This window comes from Tamandua tetradactyla, chromosome 6 (assembly GCF_023851605.1).
Source record: "Tamandua tetradactyla isolate mTamTet1 chromosome 6, mTamTet1.pri, whole genome shotgun sequence".
NCBI classification, from domain to species: Eukaryota; Metazoa; Chordata; class Mammalia; order Pilosa; family Myrmecophagidae; genus Tamandua; species Tamandua tetradactyla.
The window spans coordinates 58,279,010-58,300,821 of NC_135332.1; the positions used below are offsets into that span (position 1 = coordinate 58,279,010).

The 21,812-nt window shown below is 39.6% G+C and overlaps 1 protein-coding gene across 3 annotated transcripts in view; it reads right to left on the reverse strand.

The window, feature by feature from the left end:
• ANKFY1 (ankyrin repeat and FYVE domain containing 1) overlaps positions 1–20,294 on the reverse strand; it is a 109,948-nt gene extending 89,654 nt beyond the window's left edge. For 2 of the 3 annotated variants that reach the window (XM_077165592.1, XM_077165591.1), the window contains exon 1: positions 20,233–20,294. In XM_077165592.1, coding sequence (XP_077021707.1) covers positions 20,233–20,242 — 10 coding nt within the window. In that variant the 5' untranslated portion in view covers positions 20,243–20,294. Of the gene's footprint in view, positions 1–18,756; positions 19,625–20,232 lie in introns of those variants that run through there. The other variant, XM_077165593.1, reaches the window with a different exon arrangement.
• Positions 20,295–21,812: the final 1,518 nt, after the last annotated feature.

Consider the following 21,812-nt stretch of genomic DNA (forward strand, 5'->3'; position numbering starts at 1 on the left):
AACCTCTGGACTCTGGAATCTCTCAGCCATTGATACTTTGTCTCATTTTCCTCTTCCCCCTTTTGGTTGAGAAGGTTTTCTCAATCCCTTGATGCTGAGTCTCGGCTCATTCCAAGATCTCTGTCCCACGCTGCCAGGAAGGTCCATACCCCTGGAGGTCATGTCCCACGTAGAGAGGGGTAGGGTGGTGAGACTGCTCATTGTGTTGGCTGGAGAGAGAGGCCACATCTGAGCAACAAAAGAGGCTCTCCTGGGGGTGACTCTTAGGCCTAAATGTTAAGTAGACTTGACCTATCCTTTGTGGGGTTAAGTTTCATATGAACAAACCCCAAGACTGGGGTGAGCACAGGCTTTCTTATTCTAGGGCCGATGATCTTAATAACCACTACCCCATACTACCTGATCTCAGCCGTCCATCAGGCAAGGATCAGGATGGTCAATCAACAGTTCAGATGGAAGCATGTCATAATTCAGGTGTGCTGAGGCAATAAAAGGAATGAGAACCACTGTATTTGATCCATTGAATTCAACAAACATTTACTGAGCATCTAGTAAGTGCCAGACACTACACAATAGTAAGCAAAAGCAGACATTTTCTTCAGCACCTATAGTTTACTGGGAAAAGTTCACATAAATCAATCACAAAACTAAATGCAAAACTACAACTATAATAAGTGCTAAAAGGAAAGAACAACACTACGAGGGCCTATAAATAAAGCAATTTAGCTTAGGCAGTCAGGGAAGGCTTTCCTGAGGAAGTAAACAGCCATGAAATCTCTCTTTTTTTTATCTGGACTGTAGTCTTAAAAGAGGATGGGACTGAGGATTCATGCACTACGCAGATCAGTACCTACATAAATCAGTCTCCAACTATGGAATTAGAGTGCTGCTACAGTCATCCTCTGGGCCTTGGTCCCTTCACTCCTCTACTGTCCACAATAGACATGCCAAATCTTGACTCTGCTCTCAAGCTCATCTCCCATTCCACCCAAATTGCCTCAGTCTCAGCCAGTGTCTTTGACCCCAATTTGAAAAAACTGAGCTACTGCCACAAACTCCCGATCTACTAGCAACCACTTCAACATGCCCCACGTTTTCTCTGAGAAAGTATCCCTCCCCTACCAAGTTTAATCCATCCACCTATGCTCCAAGTCCCATTACCCTCCCCTCCTCCTCCTCCTCCTGGCCTATTTTGGTTTGTTAATGCTGCCAGAATGCAATATACCAGAAATGGGTTGGCTTTTATAAAGGGAATTTATTAAGTTGCAAGTTTACAGTTCTAAGGCCATAAAAATGTCCAAACTAAGGCATCCAGACTCAAGAAAGGTCTTGTCTCAAGAAAGGTCTGATGACGTTCAGGGTCTCTCTGTCAGGTGGGAAGATGCATAGCAATATCTGCTAGCTTTCTCTCTTGGCTTCCCTGGGGGCATTTTCTTTCTGTGTCTCCAAAGTTTCTTGTCTGTGTCAGCTCTGAAGCTTTTTCCAAAATGGTTTCCTCTTAAAGAACTCCAGTAAGTGTCCCACCTCAAATGGGTGGAGACATATCTCCATGGAAATCACTTAATCAAAATATCTCACCAACAACTGAGTCAGTCACATATCCATGGAAAAACAATTTAATCAAAAAAGCCCACCCAACAATATTGAATCAGAATTAAAGAACATGGCTTTTCCAGAGTACACAACAGTTTCAAACCAGCACAGGATCTTTACTTTATCATCAGCCACCCCTTCTCCAGCAACTACAACCTCTCTTTTAATTGGGTACTTCCCATCAACACATAAACTTGATCAAGTCTCTATGTAGTAAAGCAAAACCCTCCTTCCATACCACATCTAACAACTTCTGCCCCTTCCATCTCTAGCTCCCACACATTTTCTCACCTGCTTTACCTGCCATTCCTCATTCTGCCCCCAACACTCTCCTCTCACCAATGACTTTCTAAATGCCAAATCCAATAGACTCTTGCCAGCTGTTCTCCTCCTAGACTTCTACCACAAAGCATGACACTTTTCTCCATTCTTCTCTTCTTTCAGCAGTCATCTTTCTGTGGCTCTGATTCTGTCTTTCTACTCCAGATTTCTTTCTTTCACTTATTATCCATCTTACCAAAAGACATTTTTCCCTAGTAGGCCCACAGGCATGTCAAATTCACTATGCCTAAATCAAAATTTCAAACAAATTTGTTTTTCCTTCCTACAGTCTCCATGCTAATAAATGACAATGCCATCTGTGCTTTGAAAGTATGTACCCCAGAAAAACTATGTTTTAATCTTAATTCAATCTTGTGGATATAGCCTTTCTTTTAATCCTGATTCAATACTGTAGGGCAGAAACTTCAGTTTTTCTCCATGTAGATGTGACACGCCCAATTATGGGTGTGACATTTTGATTAGATGGAGAAGTGACTCCACCCATTTCAGGTAGGTCTTGATTCGTTTACTGGAGTCCTTTAAAAGAGGAAACATTTTGGAGAGAACTTAGAGCAAAACTGACAGAAACTTCAGAGCCCAGAGTTGACACAGATGCTAACACTCAGAGAACAGAGACATACATGTTTGGAGATGCTTGGAGCACCGCAGACATTGCCATGAGATGTTAAACAAACCAGAACCTGGAGAGAGCCAAGGGAAGCCAAGAAATGAAAGCCAACCCTGGAGAAGCAAAGTGAGGAACCCCAATAGGAACAGAGCCTGAAAGCAATGGAGCCCAAGAGCAAGGGACCAGCAGATGCCAGCCATGTGACTACCTAGCTGACATAAGTGTTCCTAACCCATCGGCCTTCCTTGAATTAAGGTATCTTTTCCTGGATGCCTTACTTTGGACATTTTTATAGACTTAGAACTGCAAACTTGTAACTTATTAAATTCCCTCTACAAAAGTCGTTCCAATTCTGGAATATTGCATTCCAGCAGCTTAAAAACTAATAGACCATCCATCCCAGTAACCCAAACAGGCAATGTGAGAGTAAGGTTAGATGGCTCCTGTTCACTCACACAGACTGACTCTATCCCAACACTCAGCAAAAAATGATAGACTTTCTCACCTAAATATCTCAGGGAATTTTTCTTATCTTCTGTACTACCATCTCTACTATGGTTTTAATTCACCTCCTCACTTATCATATCTGATCTCCTCCTCCAATATGAAAGGATTCATGTCTGCATCTCACAGCCTATCACAGGATCTGATAGATGCCCACTAAGTAAATGATAAATTGACTTTAACAATTAAAATACAATTTTATAAAACAGGATTCCTTTCCTCTCCTCAATGTCATAACCCCTCCAACACACTACCCAATACCTGATTCTTTATAAATGTGTAAACAATCAGAAATTGGTTGAAAAACAGGCTAAAAGAGCTGAAACTATAAAACTCATAGAAAAAAACATTTTCTTCTCATTTGAAGAAGGGGTAAATTTTCATGGATTCTTAGATTTGACACCAAAAGCACAAAACAAAAGGAAAAAAAGATCATTAGACTTCATCAAAATTTAAATCTTTTGTGCATTTAAGAACATAAAAAAGGGAAAAGACAATCTATTGAATGGGAGAAAATAAGGGTTAATATTCAGAATATATAAAGAAATACAATTCAATTTTTTATAAAAAAAAAATTTTAATTGACAGAAGACTTGAACAGACATTTCTCCAAAGTAGATAAACAAAGGTCAAGCAGCATATGGAAAGATGTTCCACATCACTGGTCACTAAGGAAATGCAAATCAAAACCACAATGACATACAACTTTATACCCACTAGGATAGCTTTAATTTAAAAAAAAATCCACACAGAAAATGTAAAATGGTACAACTGCTATGGAAAACAGTTTGGCAGTACCTCAAAAAGTTAAAACTGAATTACCATACGACCCAGCAATTCCACTCCTACGTATGTATACCCAAGAGAAATGAAACCATATATCCAAAGACTTGACACAAATGTTTATACCAGCATTTTTCCTAACAGCAAAAGGTGGAAACAACCCAAATGTCTGTCAAAAGATGAAGAAATAAACACACTGTGGTATATACATAGAATATTGTTCAGTCATGAAAAGGAACAAAGTACTGAAATTACACACTTCTACAACTTAAAAGAACTTTGAAAACATCATATTACCTTGAGGGATGGGAGAAAAATTATGGAACTATTAATCTTTACCACTGGAGAAACCCTAGATATTGTGCCAAGCATTAGGGACACCCAAATCACTAGGCCAATCCCTTGATCTTGAGACTTGCTCTAGTGAAGGTTATGTATGTAGCAGAGAAGCTTAGCCTACCTATAAGTATGCCTAAGAGTCACCTCCAAAGGACCTCTTTTGTCGCTCAGATGTAGCCTCTCTCTCTCTAAGACCAACTCTGCAAGTGAAACCATTGCCTTCCTCGCTATGTGGGACATGACATCCAGGGATGAAAGTCTCCCTGGCCGCATGGGAGATGACCCCCATGGATAAGCCTGGCCCTGGCACCAGGGGATCAACAATGCCATCCTGACCAAAAGGGGAAAAAGAAGTTTAACGTCTTTTCATATAAGGATGCCTACTGTCACCACTACTTAACATTATGCTAGAAGTTCTAGCTAGAGCAATCAGGCAGGACAAAGAAATAAAAGGCATCCAAATTGGAAAGGAAGAAGTAAAACTTTCATTATTTGCAGATGACAAGATACTATACTTGGAAGATCCTGAGAAATCTACAGCAAAGTTACTTGAGCTAATAAACAAATTCAGCAAAGTGGCAGGATATAAAATTAATGTGCAAAATCAGTAATGTTTCTATTATACAAGCAATGACCTAACTGAGGAGTCAGTTAAGAAAAAACTCCATTCAAAGTAGCAACTAAGGGCGGGCCGCGGTGGCTTAGCGGGCAAAGTGCTTGCCTGCTATGCCGGAGGACCTCGGTTCGATTCCCGGCCCCAGCCCATGTAACAAAAACGGAGAAACAGAATACAATAAAACAAAGTAGCAACTAAAAGTATTAGGAATGAACTTAACTAGAGACATAAAGGACTTGTACACAGAAAATATCGTTACATTGCTAAAAGAAATCAAAGATCTAAATAGGTGGAAAGACATTCCCTGCTCATGGATAGGAAGGCTAAATATGGTTAAGATGTCAATTCTACTCAAATTAATTTGCAGATTCAACACAGTATCAATCAAAATTCCAACAACCTACTTTGAAGACTTGGAAAAGCTAGTTACCAAATTCATCTAGAAGGGAAAGAGACCCTGAATAGCTAGAAGCATTCTAAAAAACAAGAATGAAGTGGGAGGATTAATACTCTTTGACTTTAAAACCTATTATAAAGCCACTATAGTCAAAACAGCATGGTACTGGCACAAAGATAGAAGCATTGTTCAATGGAATCAAATCAAGAGTACAGAAATAGACCACCAAGTCTATGGACAACTGATTTTTGACAAGGCCCCCAAATCCATTGAACTGGGACAAAACAGTCTTTTTCAATAAATAGGCATGAAAGAACTGGATATCAATAGCCAAAAGAAAAAAAGAGGACCCCTATCTTACACCCTATACAAAAATTAACTCAAAGTGGATCAAACGCCTAAATATAAAAACTAGTGCCATAAAGCTTCTAGAAGAAAATATAGGGAAGCATCTTCAAGACCTAATAATAGGAGGTAGCTTCCTAAACTTTATACTCAAAAGCACAAGAAACAAAAGAAAAAATAGATAAATGAGAACCCCTCAAAATCAAATGCTTCTGCAACTCAAAAGACTTTGCCAAAAAGGAGAAGAGGCAGCCAACTCAATAGGAGAAAAATATTTGGAAATCACCTATTGGAAAAAGGTTTGATATCCCTGTATACACAGAGAAATCATAAAGCTGAACAACAAAAGAACAAACAACCCAATCAGAAAATGGGCTAAAGATAGGAATAGGCTGGTTTGAAAGGACATATGTACCCTAGAAAAGTCATGCTTTAATCCTAAGCAAACTTGTGGGAGTAACTGTTTTCTTAATCCCTATGCAGGACTACAGGTTGGAAGCTTGACTGGGTTATCTCCATAGATGTGTGACTCAATCAATTGTGGGTATTAAACTCGATTAAATGAAGACGTGACTCTACCCATTCAGGTGGGTCTTGATTAGTTTACTGGAATCCTATCAAAGAGGAAGCATTTAGGAGAAAGTTGGAGATTCTGATAGAGCAGAGAATGACGACAGAATGACAAGAGCCATGAAGTAGAGCCCACCAGCTAGCAATCTTTGGAGATGAAGGAGAGTACCCCCAGGGGAACTTCATGGAGCAAGAGGGCTGGAGAGGAAGCTAGTAGATGACATCGTGTTCTCCATTTGCCTTTGCACATGAGAGAGAAACCCTGAACGTCACTGGCCTTCTTGAATTCAAGGTATCTCTCACTGGATGCCTTAGATTGGACATTTCTATAGACTTGCTTTAACTGGGGTATTTTCATGGCCTTAGAACTGTAAACTTATAACTTATTAAATTCCCCCTTTTAAAAAGCCATTTCATTTCTGGTATATTGCATTCTAGCAGCTAGCAAACTAGAACAGCATTTTTCTGAAGAGTAAATACAGATGGCTCAAAATCACATGAAGAGATGCTCATTTTCATTGGCTATAAGGGAAATGCAGATCAAGACTACAATGAGATAACACATACCACCTCTAAGAATGGCTGCTATTAAACAAACAGGAAACTATAAATGTTGGAGAGGATGTGGAAAACTGGGACACTTATGCACTGCTGGTGGGAATGCATAATGGTTCAGATACTACAGAATACTGTTTGGCAGTTCCTTAGGAAACTAAATATCAAGTTGCCCCATGACCCAGCAACAGCACTACTTGGTATATATCCACAAGAGCTGAAAGCAGTGACACAAACAGACATTTGCACACCGATTCTCACAGTAGCATTATTCACAATTGCCAGAAGATGGAAACAATTCAAACACCCATCAACAGATGAGTGGGTTAACAAAATATGGTACATACATATGATGGAATATTATGCAGCAGTAAGACAAAATGATGTCCTGAAGCACATAACAAGATGGATGAGCCTTGAGGACATAATACTGGGTGAAATAAGCCAGACACAAAAGGATAGAGACTGTATGACTCCACTTTTATGACCACAATAAAGGTAAAATCGAGGGCTTACAATACAGAATACAGGGGATTTAGAGAAACCTAGACACTAGAGATGGGTGAACGGCTAGCTAATGAAGTTGAACTCCAATGTAAGGGAATAGACAGAAGTTAAGGTGGCTCTCTAGTGGGTCTATAAGTAATATTACTATATTGAAGAAGAACAAGATTGAAAAGGGTTGTATAGACCTACGTGTCCCATTGATTAACACTAAAAATATGTTAGTTCTTGCAAGAACTACTTCAAAGGTACGATTCATGTACAAAGACTATTTAAGTCCAGGGTATAGGAGTAAAACTGCTATTGCATGCTATGGGCTATATTTAAAAGGAAAACATCAGCACTACCACAACAACAGCAGAGGCAAATAATGGGAGGAGGACAAGAGTTAAGAGGAGGTTTAGATTTCCTACTTGGAGAGGGTGTGTTTATTGGTTTTCTTTCTCTTGGGAACAATTAAATTATCTAAAATTGAGAGTGTTGATGGACTATGGACTTTGGGCACTACACATGATGCCTGATGAATATAGATGGCTGAAGGATACACTGACTGAGTAGATTGGTGAATGATGGTATATACTTATGAACAAATGTTGTGCTGCTACAAAAAGGAATGAAGTTATATGGCATGCAACCATGTGAATGAATGTGTGGACATTGGTGAGGCAAAATAAGCCAGAGACAAAAGAACAGCAATGGTAATGGTCTCCTCTAGAAAATACGTATAAGTAAACTGGAGTCTACGTTGTAAGCTTTTATAGCAAACACATTAAGTCCAGAGTGGTAACTATTATTTCTGGACTTCAGCACATTAAGTCCGGAGTAGTAATTATTATTTCTGGATTTCACGAGGCTGTTTTATGTATATATATAAAACCTCATATTCAGAGATGAGAACAAAGTTGATCAGGTTGGGGTTAAAGTACTTCAGAATACAGGGGTAAGGAAGACATTGTCTATATTTTAGAACCGCACCAACTCTTTGAGAGCAAAGGAAGGTTTATTTTGTCCAGAATCTAAATTTTCCACAGCACATAATCTAACTCAACTTGTCTGTGCAGCTCATTTGAACAACTGAAAAACAGAATGAGAATGAGGGCCTTTAATTCTGTAAAGCTTAATGTATTGCCTAGATACATCCTAGAATATATTCAGCAGCTTACCAAAAAAGGATTGGCAAAGGATGGGGGGAAAATATGGAATTATTTAACTTTATCATCAGGGAATCCCCTGATACTGTGTCAAATATTAGGGACACCCAAATCAACAGGTCAGGCCCATGATCTCGAGGCTTACTCCTTTTAAGCTTATGTAGGTAGCAGAGAAGCTTAGCCTACCTATAAGTATGCTTAAGAGTTACTTCTGGAGGACCTCTTTTGTTGCTCAAATATGGCTACCTATCATAACCTGTCAAACCCCAACCAGGACCATTCCAGCCAATTCTAAAGGATACCTAGGGCAATATATAAGATTCCACAAGGCTTCCATGCACTAGTGTAACTGTCCAGAAACCTACAACCTCCAGTTGGGTCCCAGGACCAGATATCTGGAGACAGACTCAAGATTTAGGGTTTTAAAGCAAAGCCCACAATCATCGCATTGCAGCACACTGACATTCAGCTCCAATGTCCAGACTTTAAACAAAGATATATTAATTAATTTGAGAATTAAATATGTTCTTGCCATTTCCCAATCTTAAATGTGATTTCTACTCTCCCTGTCTACCTCAATTTTAACTCCACTGTATGCATTGTCTTCTTAGAGTAACAAACCCCTGACGTTACCTTCCACTACACTTATATACTTCTTACTTTATAGCCACAATTTCAGCAATGAATCAGTGTTTTCTGTGTAATCCTTTAAGTGACTAAATGACTTCATCCCTACTCTGCTTTAACTATGCCCATTAGATAAAATAAATGACTTTTAAGGTTGTGATAGCATCTTATTTTAAAAACTACAAGAAAAATCTTTTGTTCCAGGCGTACAGTCGGTAAGGTATTTCACATATAATATTTCATTAAAGTATCACCTTCCTAGAAATACTATCTTCCTTGTTGGCATCAGAAATAAAAAAAGCTCCAGAGTGGTGATTAATTACTACCACTACTACTTTTTTAAACTTGACAATGGAATTTTTCTTTCATAAGGTTACTGAATATTCATTAATCAGGAGTTCTAAATATAGGAAAATTGTTCAGTAGAGAATAAGAAAATGATGAGCGGATATATTTACTGTTGAGAACTCAAGTTCACACCCTACCCCAACAAAAAGGAGCAGGGAAGGGGAAAGAAAAGAAGATAGCAAGATAGCAATGCCATCTGGAAAACAGAGCGAAGAACTGAGAAGAGTCAGGAGTATCCTGCCAGTCAGCACCCTTCTTCCTTACCAAAATCAAAGATCTGGTTTTATTAAAAATATGATGTGCTAAGAGATACTTTATATTTTGACTTGTAGCCTTTTAAAAATCTAGCAATTACATTTTTTTTTTAATCTAGCAGTTGTAACTGTCAAAATCTGAATGCTCTGACAAATTTCCAGAGTCCTTTCACCAAACTTTAAAACAAATCCTTTTACTTCAGTCAAAGGTAATACTTTAAGGCAGGAAAAGATGACTTCTTGGGCAGGAAAGATGACCTTATTGTTCATCTAGTTTATGTACTGTTATATTTCTTTTTTAAAAAAATGATACATTGGGTAACTGAAGCTGAAGGGATACAGACTGTGCAACAGGACTGGATACCAAAACTCAGAAATGGACAACACAATACTACCTAACCATAATATAATTATGTTAAAACACTGAATGAAGCTGCATGTGAGAATGATAGAGGGAGGAGGGCTGGGGACATAAATGAAATCAGAAAGAAAGATGTTAAAGATTGAGATGGTATAATCTAGGAATGCCTAGAGTGTACAATAATAGTGAAATGTACAGTGTACAAATTTTAAAAATGTTTTTGCATGAGGAAGAACAAAGGAATGTCATTATTGCAGGGTGCTGAAAACAGATAATTAATATTTTAAAACGTCACCTTATGTGTGAGACTAAAGCAAAAAATGTTTATTTGTTACAAAATTTATATTTTGACTAATGCATTTCCTAATATAACTTATGTAGATAGTTTGATTGAACGCCATAAGTACTTGGAATCTCAGGTACGACATGAGATTTTGTTGGTTTGTCCAGAGTGATGCCCCGATGAATCCCAGAGTGATTCGATCAGTGAGTGGAAAAGTATTTGCAAAGCCCCTTCAGGGAATGATGAGAACGGGGAGAAATTCAACTTCCCCAAGTTGAATTCTTGATATTCTCACAAGCAGTGTGGACAACCAAAGCTATAGGCTGAGCCCCCAGTCTTGGGGGTTGTTCATATGAAACTTAACCCCACAAAGGTTAGGTCAAGTCTACTTAAAATCTAGGCCTAAGAGTCACCCCCAAGAGAGCCTCTTTTGTTGCTCAGATGTGGCCTCTCTCTCCAGCCAACATGACGAGCAGTCTCACCACCCTCCCCCTCTCTGTGTGGGACATGACTCCTAGGGGTGTGGACCTTCCTGGCAATGTGGGACAGAGATCCTGGAATGAGCTGAGACTCAGCATCAAGGGACTGAGAAAAACCCTAGAATGAGCTGAGAATTAACATCAAGGGATTGAGAGAACCTTCTCGACCAAAAGGGGGAAGAATGAAATGAGACTAAGTGTCAATGGCTGAGAGATTCCAAACAGAGTAGAGAGGTTATCCTGGAGGTTATTCTCACGCATTGAGTAGCTATCACCTTGTTGTTCAAGATGTAGTGGAGAGGCTGGAGGGAACTGCCTGAAAATGTAGAGCTGTGTTCCAGTAGCCATGTTTCTTGATTATGATTGAACAATGATATAGCTCTACAATGTGACTCTGTGATTGTGAAAACCTTGTGTCTGATGTTCCTTTTATCTACCATATCAACAGACGAGTAGAATATATGGAATAAAAATAAATAATAGGGGGAACAAATGTTAAAATAAATTTAGTTTGAAATGCTAGTGATAAATGAAAGTGAGGGGTAAGGGGTATGGTATGTATAATCTTTTTTTTTTCTGTTATCATTGTATTTCTTTTTCTGTTGTCTTTTTATTTCCTTTTTTAAATCGATGCAAATGTTCTAAGAAGTGATGAATATGCAACTATGTGATGATATTGAGAATTGCTGATTGTATATGTAGAATGGAATGATATGTTAATATTTTTGTTTGTTAATTTTTTTAATAAAAAATAAAAAGTAAATAATAAACTGAGAAAAACACTTAAAAAATGATTCAATAAAACTTGCATTTTATTCAATACTCAGTTTGAAAAAATGTTTTGGGGGATATTTTGATATCACTAAAGCTGGGCAATGCATAAACCAGGGTTTTTAAAAGCTCCCCAGGTGATTCTAATGTGCAGGGTTCTCAGGGTTGGGAACCACTAGTCTGAACTAATGGAAGAACAATAGAGAGGAAAGAATAAATGAGACAACTTTATAGTATCCACAGGATGTGTTGACTGACTATAGTGTTAGGTCTAAGTTTGTTGATTCTAGAGTCTGGTTGGCTGGTGGTGCCACTACTCCTCAATGTGGAAGAAAAGAATCAGTAAACCGAAAATGCACAATATGCGTGCCTAGGTGAGAACCTTTGCCCCTCCCTTCCCTGCCCATTCTGGAAATGCTATTAAGGCTGAAACTGTGTCTTACTCACTCCATCATCCCTAGCATAGATCACACCTAATAAAAATGAAATTCAACTCTGGTAAGTCTTGTCTACCTGTGTCTTAAAATCAGCAGAGTGACTTGTACATTGTTCAAAACCTCACCTGTGTATACCTGGAAAAACTGAAAGCAGGGACACAATTGAACATTTGTACACTGGTGTCAATGGTGGCATTATTCATAATTTGCAATGGATGGAGGTGGCCTAAGGGTACATTGACTGATGAACAGAGGGATGAACTACGGTATATACATATGATGGAATATTGAGCAGCTGCAGTAAGGAATGAAGTAAGCATGCAGCTAGGTAAATGATCTTTGAGGACACTGTACTGAGTGGAATGCACCAGAGACTAAAGGGCCAATGTTGCACAGTCCCACTGATATGAACTAACTATAACAAGCAAACTCCGAGAACTGAATTTGAGAGCATAGGTTATGAGGGATAGAAAATGGGCAGAGATTGGGTAAGAGATGACTAATGAATATGAAATGCTCAACAAGCCTCATTGTAAAGGTTCCTACATTGTAAGAACCTGTAAGCTCTTACAGCAAACACATCTAACCCTGAGTTTAAACTATTATTTCTAAATTGTGAGATGCTGAGCTCTTTGGGTATCACCTGGTAGCTCCCTGGAACTTTAGGTATCTGCAGGATACATGAGGCTCAGAACTTTGCAGCTCTGAAAGTTAGCATTACTCCATACAGTAAATGTTAAAGAAGCTGAAAAAGAGATCAGACTTCAATTAGAGATGTAAATTAAATTAATCTGGTTAGGACAAAAGTAAATCAGAATACAAAGTAAAGGATGATGTCCGTATTTTAAAACTTCAACTTCTACCTGAGACCAAAGGAAGAAAAGTTTATTTTGTACAAAATTTAAATTTTCTATATAGCACACTATCTAATTTAACCTGTCTGGTCAGTTTACTTAAGCAACTTAATTACATGGAACCTAGAATAGGGAATGAGATCTTGTTATTTTGTACAGGACAAGGTAATACCCTGATATATTCCAGAGCATTCCAGGTGGAAAATAAAAAAGTATTTGTGAAGTGCCCTTGAGGAACTGGGGAAAAATGTGGAACTATTAATATTCCTCACCTGAGGAATTCCTGATATTTTTTCAAGCATTAGGGACTCCCAGTTTAAGAAGCCAATTGATCTTGAAGCTTGTCCTCATGAAACTTATCTCTGCAATGGTGAAGCTAAGCCTATTTATAATTACTAAGAGTCACCCCCAGAGAAACTCTTTTGTTGCTTACATGTGGCCTCTCTAAGCCAACTCTACAAATAAAATCACTACCCTCCTCCCTACCTGGGACATGACCCAGGGATGAGCATGGCCCTGATACTGTGGAATTGAGAACACCTTCTTGACCAAATGGGCAAAAAGAAATGGAACAAAATAAAGTTTCAGTCACTAAGAGATTTCAAATAGAGTCGAGAGGTCATTTTGGAGGTTACCCTTATGCAAATTTCAGTTAGATGTTGGAAATTGTCACAGTATGCCAAGCCCCAACCAACACTATTCCTGAAAACCCTAAATACCATGAGGTCTATCTAAAAGTCTATAAACATCTTACCTAGTAAGTTTATTTTTTTCAGAAACTTAAGGCCTCCAGATTGTTCATATGCCAAATAAATCCTAAAACCCAGAGGTACCAGTCTCTCCAAGAACATTAATAATTTCATACCTCTAACCCATAAGGTTGACACCCCCTCAAGCACAAAGAAGTTAGAATGGTCATTGCCCAGATAACACTGAAAATTGAGAGAATAATTAAGAGAGAGGGAGGAGGTATAATGGAGAAACACAGATTTAACAAATGACTATGATTACTGAGTCATTATGTACACATTTATTTTAGTTTCTAGTGTATTAAATTAGAAGGAAATGCCATACATTGTTGAGCTGTTTTGCTATATAACAACAACAACAAAAAAATCAGCTACGTGTGTGGATGGTTCTACTTATGGATGTTTTATTCTGTTCCACTGATCTATGTATTTATCTCTGACAATACTACACTTAGTTAACTTACTTTTATTATATGGCTTTAAATCAGGTAGAATGCAATACTAGGGGCCAATAAGGGGGGATGGTAAGGGGTATGAGATGTTTGGGATTTTCTTTTTTTCTTTTTATTTCTTTTTCTGGAGTAATGCACATGTCCTAAGATTGATCATGGTGATGAATGCGCAACTATGTGATGACACTGTGAATCACTGATTATATACTTTGGATGGATTATATAGTATATGAATGTATCTCAATAAAATTACACTGGGGGCAGGGGAAGCTTCATCCTGTATTATCACTCTGATCATAGGGCTGGTTTCATAGGAGGTGTTCAACAAATATTATTAGCTAACAAACTGATTTTTACCCCAAAGCCGTGACTGCTTGGGAATACTTCACAGTGCCTGCTAGACATAACCACCTAGACACCTTGGGCATGGAAAAGTATGTTCCAAATATTTGGAGGTCCAGATATTTGTTCTCAAATCTGTTACTCCTCTTCTTACTAATACCTCAGCCATAATCCCATTCATCCAGAGCAAAACACTGAAAGGTTTCAAAAGTACCTTCTATCATCTCTGTCACATCAGTCCTCACCAGTCCCAACGCCTCTTACCTAACAAGTCATTAATTGCTCCAGGTTTCTCTCTGGTCTCCCTTCCTCCCAAATCCATCCTCTACACTGTAGTCATTTCAATATGCCTCAGACAGTTCTAGCTGTCACTACCATGGCTGATAGCTTTGGGTAGCTACCTGTGACCCAAAGCCTAGCTCAAACACTTGGCAGCAAAGGCCTTTCCTGACCATCCAAAGCATACTTCCCACCGCTTCCAAAGAAAAAAAAACCTTCCTATTCTAAATTTTCAAAGTAACGCCTATGTATTTTTCACTGTTCATCTTATAATCAGTCTCTCACACAAGTGTTTTATCTCCCCTCCTAGACTACTGAGTTTCTTGTGAATAATTTCTAAGTTTAGCTATTCTTTTAAGCCATCCACTACTTCTCCCTCTACTCTACTCCATGCTCATCCTATCCTCCTTCTTACATGCTTTATTAATAAATTGGATTTATAAATACAATAGGCCCTCAGCCTACTCAGACTCAACAAAAGAGAAACTCAAGGTCTATAGCATACAGGAATTTCTCATGAATGTAAATATTAATAAGGCCTCAACTACAGCCTCCCCAGTATCTGGCCCTGCACATCTCAGCATGATTCAGTAGTTGGGCTCTGACACATTCACAGACCTGCAGTGAAACTGTGTTTCTTTGTGAAAACATCCCCAAGGAGAAAGCTACCAGTTATTGCTGGTGACAGAAGTGGAAAAAAAAGGGGGGGAAAGGAAGAAAAAAGAAAGGAATGGTAAAGAAAAGGATGGTGCTTTGGGAAGTCTCCAACCTATTTCATAATTACTAATGGCCTGGGACATTTTTTGAATGAATGAAACAATAAATAATGGGATAAATTCAAAACTAGAAACAGCAAAGTTTCTTCTCTCACTATTTCTACCAGCCCACACTGATTAAGCATTATCTGGAACAGCCTGTACGACAGCACTTTCTGCAATGATGTTCTATAAATTTGCTATGGAGCACTTAGACTGGAGCTAGAGTGACTGAGGAGACGAATTTTTAATTTTATTTAATTTTAATTAAATGAAAATAGCCATATGTGGCTAGTGGCAACTATAGTACACAGAAAATATCCTGAATACGATCACTTTGTCTCTTTGATCCCCACAACACTGTAAACTCTTCAGGATTATCTCAAAGCTGATCAACTGTCAAAAGTATTTTGCTGACCAAATTCCATTAAACTAATAAAAGTCCCTGAACACCTCTCTGTTCTATAAACAATTTCCATTTTTTTTCCACTTTTCACCTTTATTTTACTGAGGGAGAGACGAGGAGAATAGCTGAAGAAGAAACTAAAGGAAAGGCATCTTGGCAGAGTCAAAACATCAGGTACTGTATTAAGCATTCTTTTTGCACTATTTCTTTTGATCCTCACAGATACTGTGAGATAGAGATTATCCCCCTTTCAGAGTAGAGGAAACTAAGGCTGAGTGCAATTAATTGACCTGCCCTGGATCACACTTTATAAGCCCATTTCCAACTACACAGTCTGAGCTTTTAAGCACTATACTTTAATTGCTAAGACTACAATGGGCAGGATGAAAATAAGTAAGGTAGCACCCAATAGACTGACATTATTCAGAGCACAGTGAAAGCTGGACCAGCCAGCTGACTTGACAAGAGAACATATACAGGCAGCTTTTCTTGAGGCTTGTACATGAGACTCAATAATCCATTCCCTCAATCACAGGCATGATTCTAAGTTGGGGGAATATATACAGCAGTACACAAAACAGAAAATGTCCCTGCACTCATGGGAATTATATTCCAGTGAGGGAATAAGAAAAAAAGAATTAGGGAAGATCTCTAATGAGATGACAATTGAGCAGAGACCTGAATGAATAAAAGTTCACCAGCCCTATGGAGAAATGGGGTAAGACAAGGGAACTGCAAGGACAAATATGCAAAGGTAGGCATGTAGGCACGTACAAAGAAAGGCAAGGAAGTTAGTGTGGCAGGAGTGCCGCGAATGAGGGAAAAAGTAGGAAATAAGGTTATAGAGTTATCTATAAGGCAAACCATGTTATATTTGAAGATTACGGGGAACCATGGGAGTGGGATGGGGCAGGTATATTGTTGGGAGTGGGAGACAGGATTGATTTATGTTTTAAAGGGAACACAAACTATGGAAATAAGTTGTGGGAAAACAAGGACAAGGGGGAAAAAAAGTCAGATGACTTAGAAGACTTTTTTTTTTCATGGGCAGGCACCGGGAATCCAACCCGGGTCTCTGGCATGGCAGGCGAGAATTCTGCCACTGAGCCACCATCGCACCACCCTTAGAAGACCTTTGAAGCAGTTCACCTGAATAAGGCAAGTTTTAGATTATGGGGGTAGCCATATCTATCAATAGCCATGGATGGATGTAAGGAAAGAAGGCTGGTTCCTAAGCAAGTCATAAGAAGTTATGTATACACAGTGTCTCAAGTTTCTATCTATCTTTCCTAGACATTCATACCATAACCAACCACCAATTAGGGACGTTCCCATATAGTATAGCTTACAAACAACCCAACTGTTAACATGACACACATTTTTGCTATCTGTTTATATTTAAATCAGTATTGCTACAATTCTGACTAGGGGTATTAAACATGTAAAACCTTCACAAAACATTTTCTAGCTAATGTTTCCTTCCTTTACATATCAAGCAACTTCAGTTTAATGAGCTAATTGGCCCATTAGGCCCGACTCAATTCTTAGTAAAAAGCTTGCAACATGGCCTCTCTCTCCAGCCAACACCAGGAGCAGTCTCACCACCCTCCCCCTCTCTACATGGGACATGACTCCCAGGGGTGTGGACCCTCCTGGCAAGAGGGACAGAGATCTTGGAATGAGTGGAGACTCAGCATCAAGGGATTGAGAAAACCTTCTCGACCAAAAACAGGAAGAGTGAAATGAGACAAAGTGTCAATAGCTGAGAGATTCCAAACAGAGTCTATTCTTATGCATCAAGTAGATATCATCTTGTTATTCAAGATGTAGTGGAGAGGCTGGAGGGAACTGCCTGAAAATGTAGAGCTGTGTTCCAGTAGCCATGTTTCTTGGGGATGATTGAATAATGATACAGCTGTCACAATGTTACTGTGTGATTGTGAAACTTTATGTCTGATGCTCCTTTTATCTACCTTGTCAACAAAGAGCAGAACATATGGAATAAAAATAAATAGGGGAAACAAATGCTAAAATAAATTTAGTTTGAAATGCTAGTGATCAATGAAAGCGAGGGGTAAGGGGTATGGTAGGTATAATCTTTTTTTTTTTCTTTCTTTCCTGTGTTTGTTTTATTTCTTTTTCTACTATCTTTTTATTTCTTTTTCTGAATTGATGCAAATGTTCTAAGAAATGATGAATATGCAACTAAGTGATGATATTGTGAATTACTGATTACTTATTAGGTTTCTTAATTTTTTAATTAATAAATAAATTTTTAAAAGTTTGCAACATTGTTTCTAAAAAGCTTAAACAAGAGCACAAACCAAAAAACTTGGATAAAAAAAGTAAAAGAAAAACTGCTAAATCAGAGAACCTCACGACTGTGCTTACTTATCCTCTCTTGAGAATTCTGTAACCAAGAAATTAAAAATTAATAAATAATTATGATGACTGAATCATATAGATGCCATTTTGTTACTTTCCAGTATATTACAGAATAGCCAAAAGGAAATACCTGGAATTACTGAAACCCACCAAACTGCAAATTGTAAAAACCTCATGACTAGCAGCCCCACCTTGCACCCTCCATTCCTGTTTTACAACTTTAGAGTCCATAATCACAAAGACGACCCCAACGTTAATGAAAGATTCTGAGTCAGTTCTTTACATTTCTAAACTGTAGTTCCTTATACTTATTATTGTAATGGATTCACCTTGTTTGCTTATAATTATTACTGTAATGGATGCACCTTGTTTGAATCCATGAAAGCCCTGAAATCCTAAGACTCAGGGAGACAGATTTCTAGGCCCAGAAGCATCTGATCTCCTGCCCTGAGTTTAGCAATATACTCTTTTCTCCTTTTGAAATCCCCGTGCCTCAGGATTTGTTCAATATCAATTTCATCCTGAAAGGATGTTTTGTTCTATTGCTTAGGGTGCATACTCAATCGGTCAGATGTCTGACAAGGCCACCCTAATACATATCTCAAAGCAGAATAATCATGAGAGTGCTGAACTCAACCAGTATGAACTCCTCCTGGCTGGAACCTCACCGCAAAATACAGCAGGTGCTCACAAGAAAACTGCTGAATGAAATACCAGTTGTTATCCATAATTCAATTTTGGAAATGTACTCCCCCAAACACTCAACTTCCCTTCCTAATGTAAAAGGGTTGGGCTATCCATTACCTCACAAAAGACCTCATTGCTGAACAATAAACTCAATTTCGTTGGCTGCCTGCTGGGTAAAACACCACCAAAAACTAACTTCAGGGGATGCTTTAACTTTGTTTCTGTTCCCTTTCTTCTTCCTCTGCTTTTAATTTATTCATCTGATGTTTTCCTCCCTGGATTACTGGAGGGGGTCTAAGTGGTAGAAAGAGTGAAGAAAACTAGGTGTCAGTCCCACCTATTCCTACAACTTTGACCTTAATTTCTTAATCTACAGAGGACCTTCACAAGACTGTTCTGATGGCTAATGCAATAGAGAAAACTGCATTAGCAATCTGTCACGTGCTGTCCAAGTTAAAATGGGATCAGTCCAGCTTAGTTCAAAACCAAGAAGACAGACCACAAAAAGTCACACTGCAGTCATTCAACGAACATGAAGTTAAACTTCCAATTTTGATTCCAATTCCAATATTGCAGCGAACAGGAGAAACACACTGGCCAGGTCCAACGCTGTCACTATTTCGACCGGGCAAGTAGTTGCCCATCCCTGGGCCTTGTTTCCCCGACCTGGATACAATACGGTTTTGACAATGCAGGAGTCTAATGCTGCTAGGTTAAGGGAGGCAGAATCTGAGAGACCAAATTGTCTTCAGCTGCAGTGTCATAATTAGAGCACCAGAGAAGCGCTCTGGACTGGACTGAGGGAAAGTAGCAAAGGTCTGGCTTTAGCACACTCCTTACAAGCAGTGCGACCTTGGTCAAATCCCTCTATCAAGCAACCCTCCTACTTGTGTCCTTATCTACACACCTGGGGAAAAAGTCGCCTGAATGGGTCGGGCGACTGAGGGCGGTCGGGGGCCCAGAAGCTACAATGCGTGCACATTGGGCGCGCTGGCCGGTTACTGTCCTGGCTCTCCGCCACCACTCACCCCCAGGAAAGTCCAAGCGCTTCCGCAGCACAGGGATGCACCCCTTCCGGATGCGGGATGTGCCAGGAAAGCAGTTTCGATTTCCTAACAAGGGTTACTTCCCCCGCCGTCCCAGCACCACCGATCATCAAAGAAGCCTCCCCTGCCGCCCTCAGGAGCTCCATCGTTGCACTCAGACCCGGCCGAGGACCTCCCAGCTTCTGCTCCGCGGCTCGCAGCTGTCCCGAACCCCGGCGAGGGGCGTTGCCATAGGAACAGCGCTCGAGACCCCGGCCCGTGGAGCCCCGAAGAGGCTGGAAGGAAGACTCGCGAGACCCGCTGTGCCCCCATGCGACCACGCCCGGCCGTTCCCTCCTACGGCTGCTTCGCCCAGCCAGCAGCCTCCCCCACCGCGCCGCGCCTTCCCGCGCTGCTCCACAAAAACCCTACCTTCCGCCATGTCGGGCTCGGCCCTGCCTACAGCCTCGCGAGAAGTGCGCCTCTCAGCTGGGGCGGTGTGCAACGGAGGCACCAAATCTCGCGAGACACATGAGGCTAGGAGCGGAAGGATGGGAAGGGGAAACGAGGAGTCGAGACTAGGAAACAAGGGTGAATGAAAGTGGAAGGGATGACTGGGCACAAGAAGGAGAGAGACTTGTCTTTCTTCACCTGGTGCTTTCTAGGCCCGAGATTTAGCAAGGGCTGATTGAACTCTGCCATATCGCACGCCCTGGATAGGACACCAGAAAGGATGGACAGTGAATGATATTCTTTTGGGGGATTCAGCAGGATAGTTTAATGGGAAGGGTTTCACTACACTGGTAACCCAATGAACTGGGTTCATGTAGCAGCCTCAACATGTACACTCTCTTTTGTGGCCTTGGAAAAGACAATGTCCCTTATCTCTGGTTTACTTATCTGGAAACTAGGGGTAACTGGCCCTCTGTATGTAGGGAAAGTCCTGGAATTGACTCCTGGTCATGCATTTTAGTTGTTTTAGAACTTCGGCAATAAATCTGAGCAGATTTCCTCATGGAAAACTATTACATTGAAGGATCCTGTTACGAATTTGACTAGATCCTTTGTGAAACACACCTAGCACAAGCCTGCCACAAAGTAGAGTTTAGTAAATAAGTTCGACTCTAGTGCTGTTAGCAACAAAAGAAATGTCACTAAAGACCTACTGCTAAAGGATACTGCTTAGCAAGTTATCTTCCCTATGACTTTCTCTTCAGTTCCTATACCCAACAAGAACTGCTGTCTTTTGTGAAAACCTTTTTATTATTCAGTTTATTCTTTCTTTATGGACAGGATTCAAAATGCTTTAATCATTTCACTAAAAACCAATCTTATGTGCTGACTCAATAAACCAAAAAAACTAATCCTATCTTTTAAGCCAGGTTACGCATCTGAAACTGAGTAACCAGACGTACCTTAGTTTGGAAAAAATAATTTGCTCTGTAAACTGAATCCTGTTGGAGTGTGCATCCTTCCAGAAAACGTGGAATTAAAACTTGATACCAGCCCTGTCTTTATGAGAGGGAGGGGGGAATCAACTGGTCCTTCTTCAACAGGCACAGCCAAAAACCTGTTCACTTGCATCTGAAGCAACATATAAGACTGTTTTGCCATGTATCTTGAGGATTCTGAATAAAACTGATAATGAAAATTCAGGGATAGCATCTAGGCCCTTCCACAATAGTTTTATTCCAAATATATTTAGCAGGGATATTGACTCAGGGAATGATACCCCATCTTCCCAGAGGATTTTTTTTCTAACCCAGCTCTGATTAAGAGGTCTGCCTCATGTACTTCTTTCAGAGCTTATAAGGATGAAGCTTAATAGGCATTAGCAACTTATGTCAAGACAAACAACCTTCCGAAATCTAATACTGAAAAAAATCTGTATGAAGATGGATGAAAAGCTGTACATTAAATATTCTATTTAAAAAAAAATTGAAGGTACTCCATCTTGCTTCTTTCACTACTAACTTATTGAGCCTGGGGCAGATATTTGGGCCCAGTTTCCC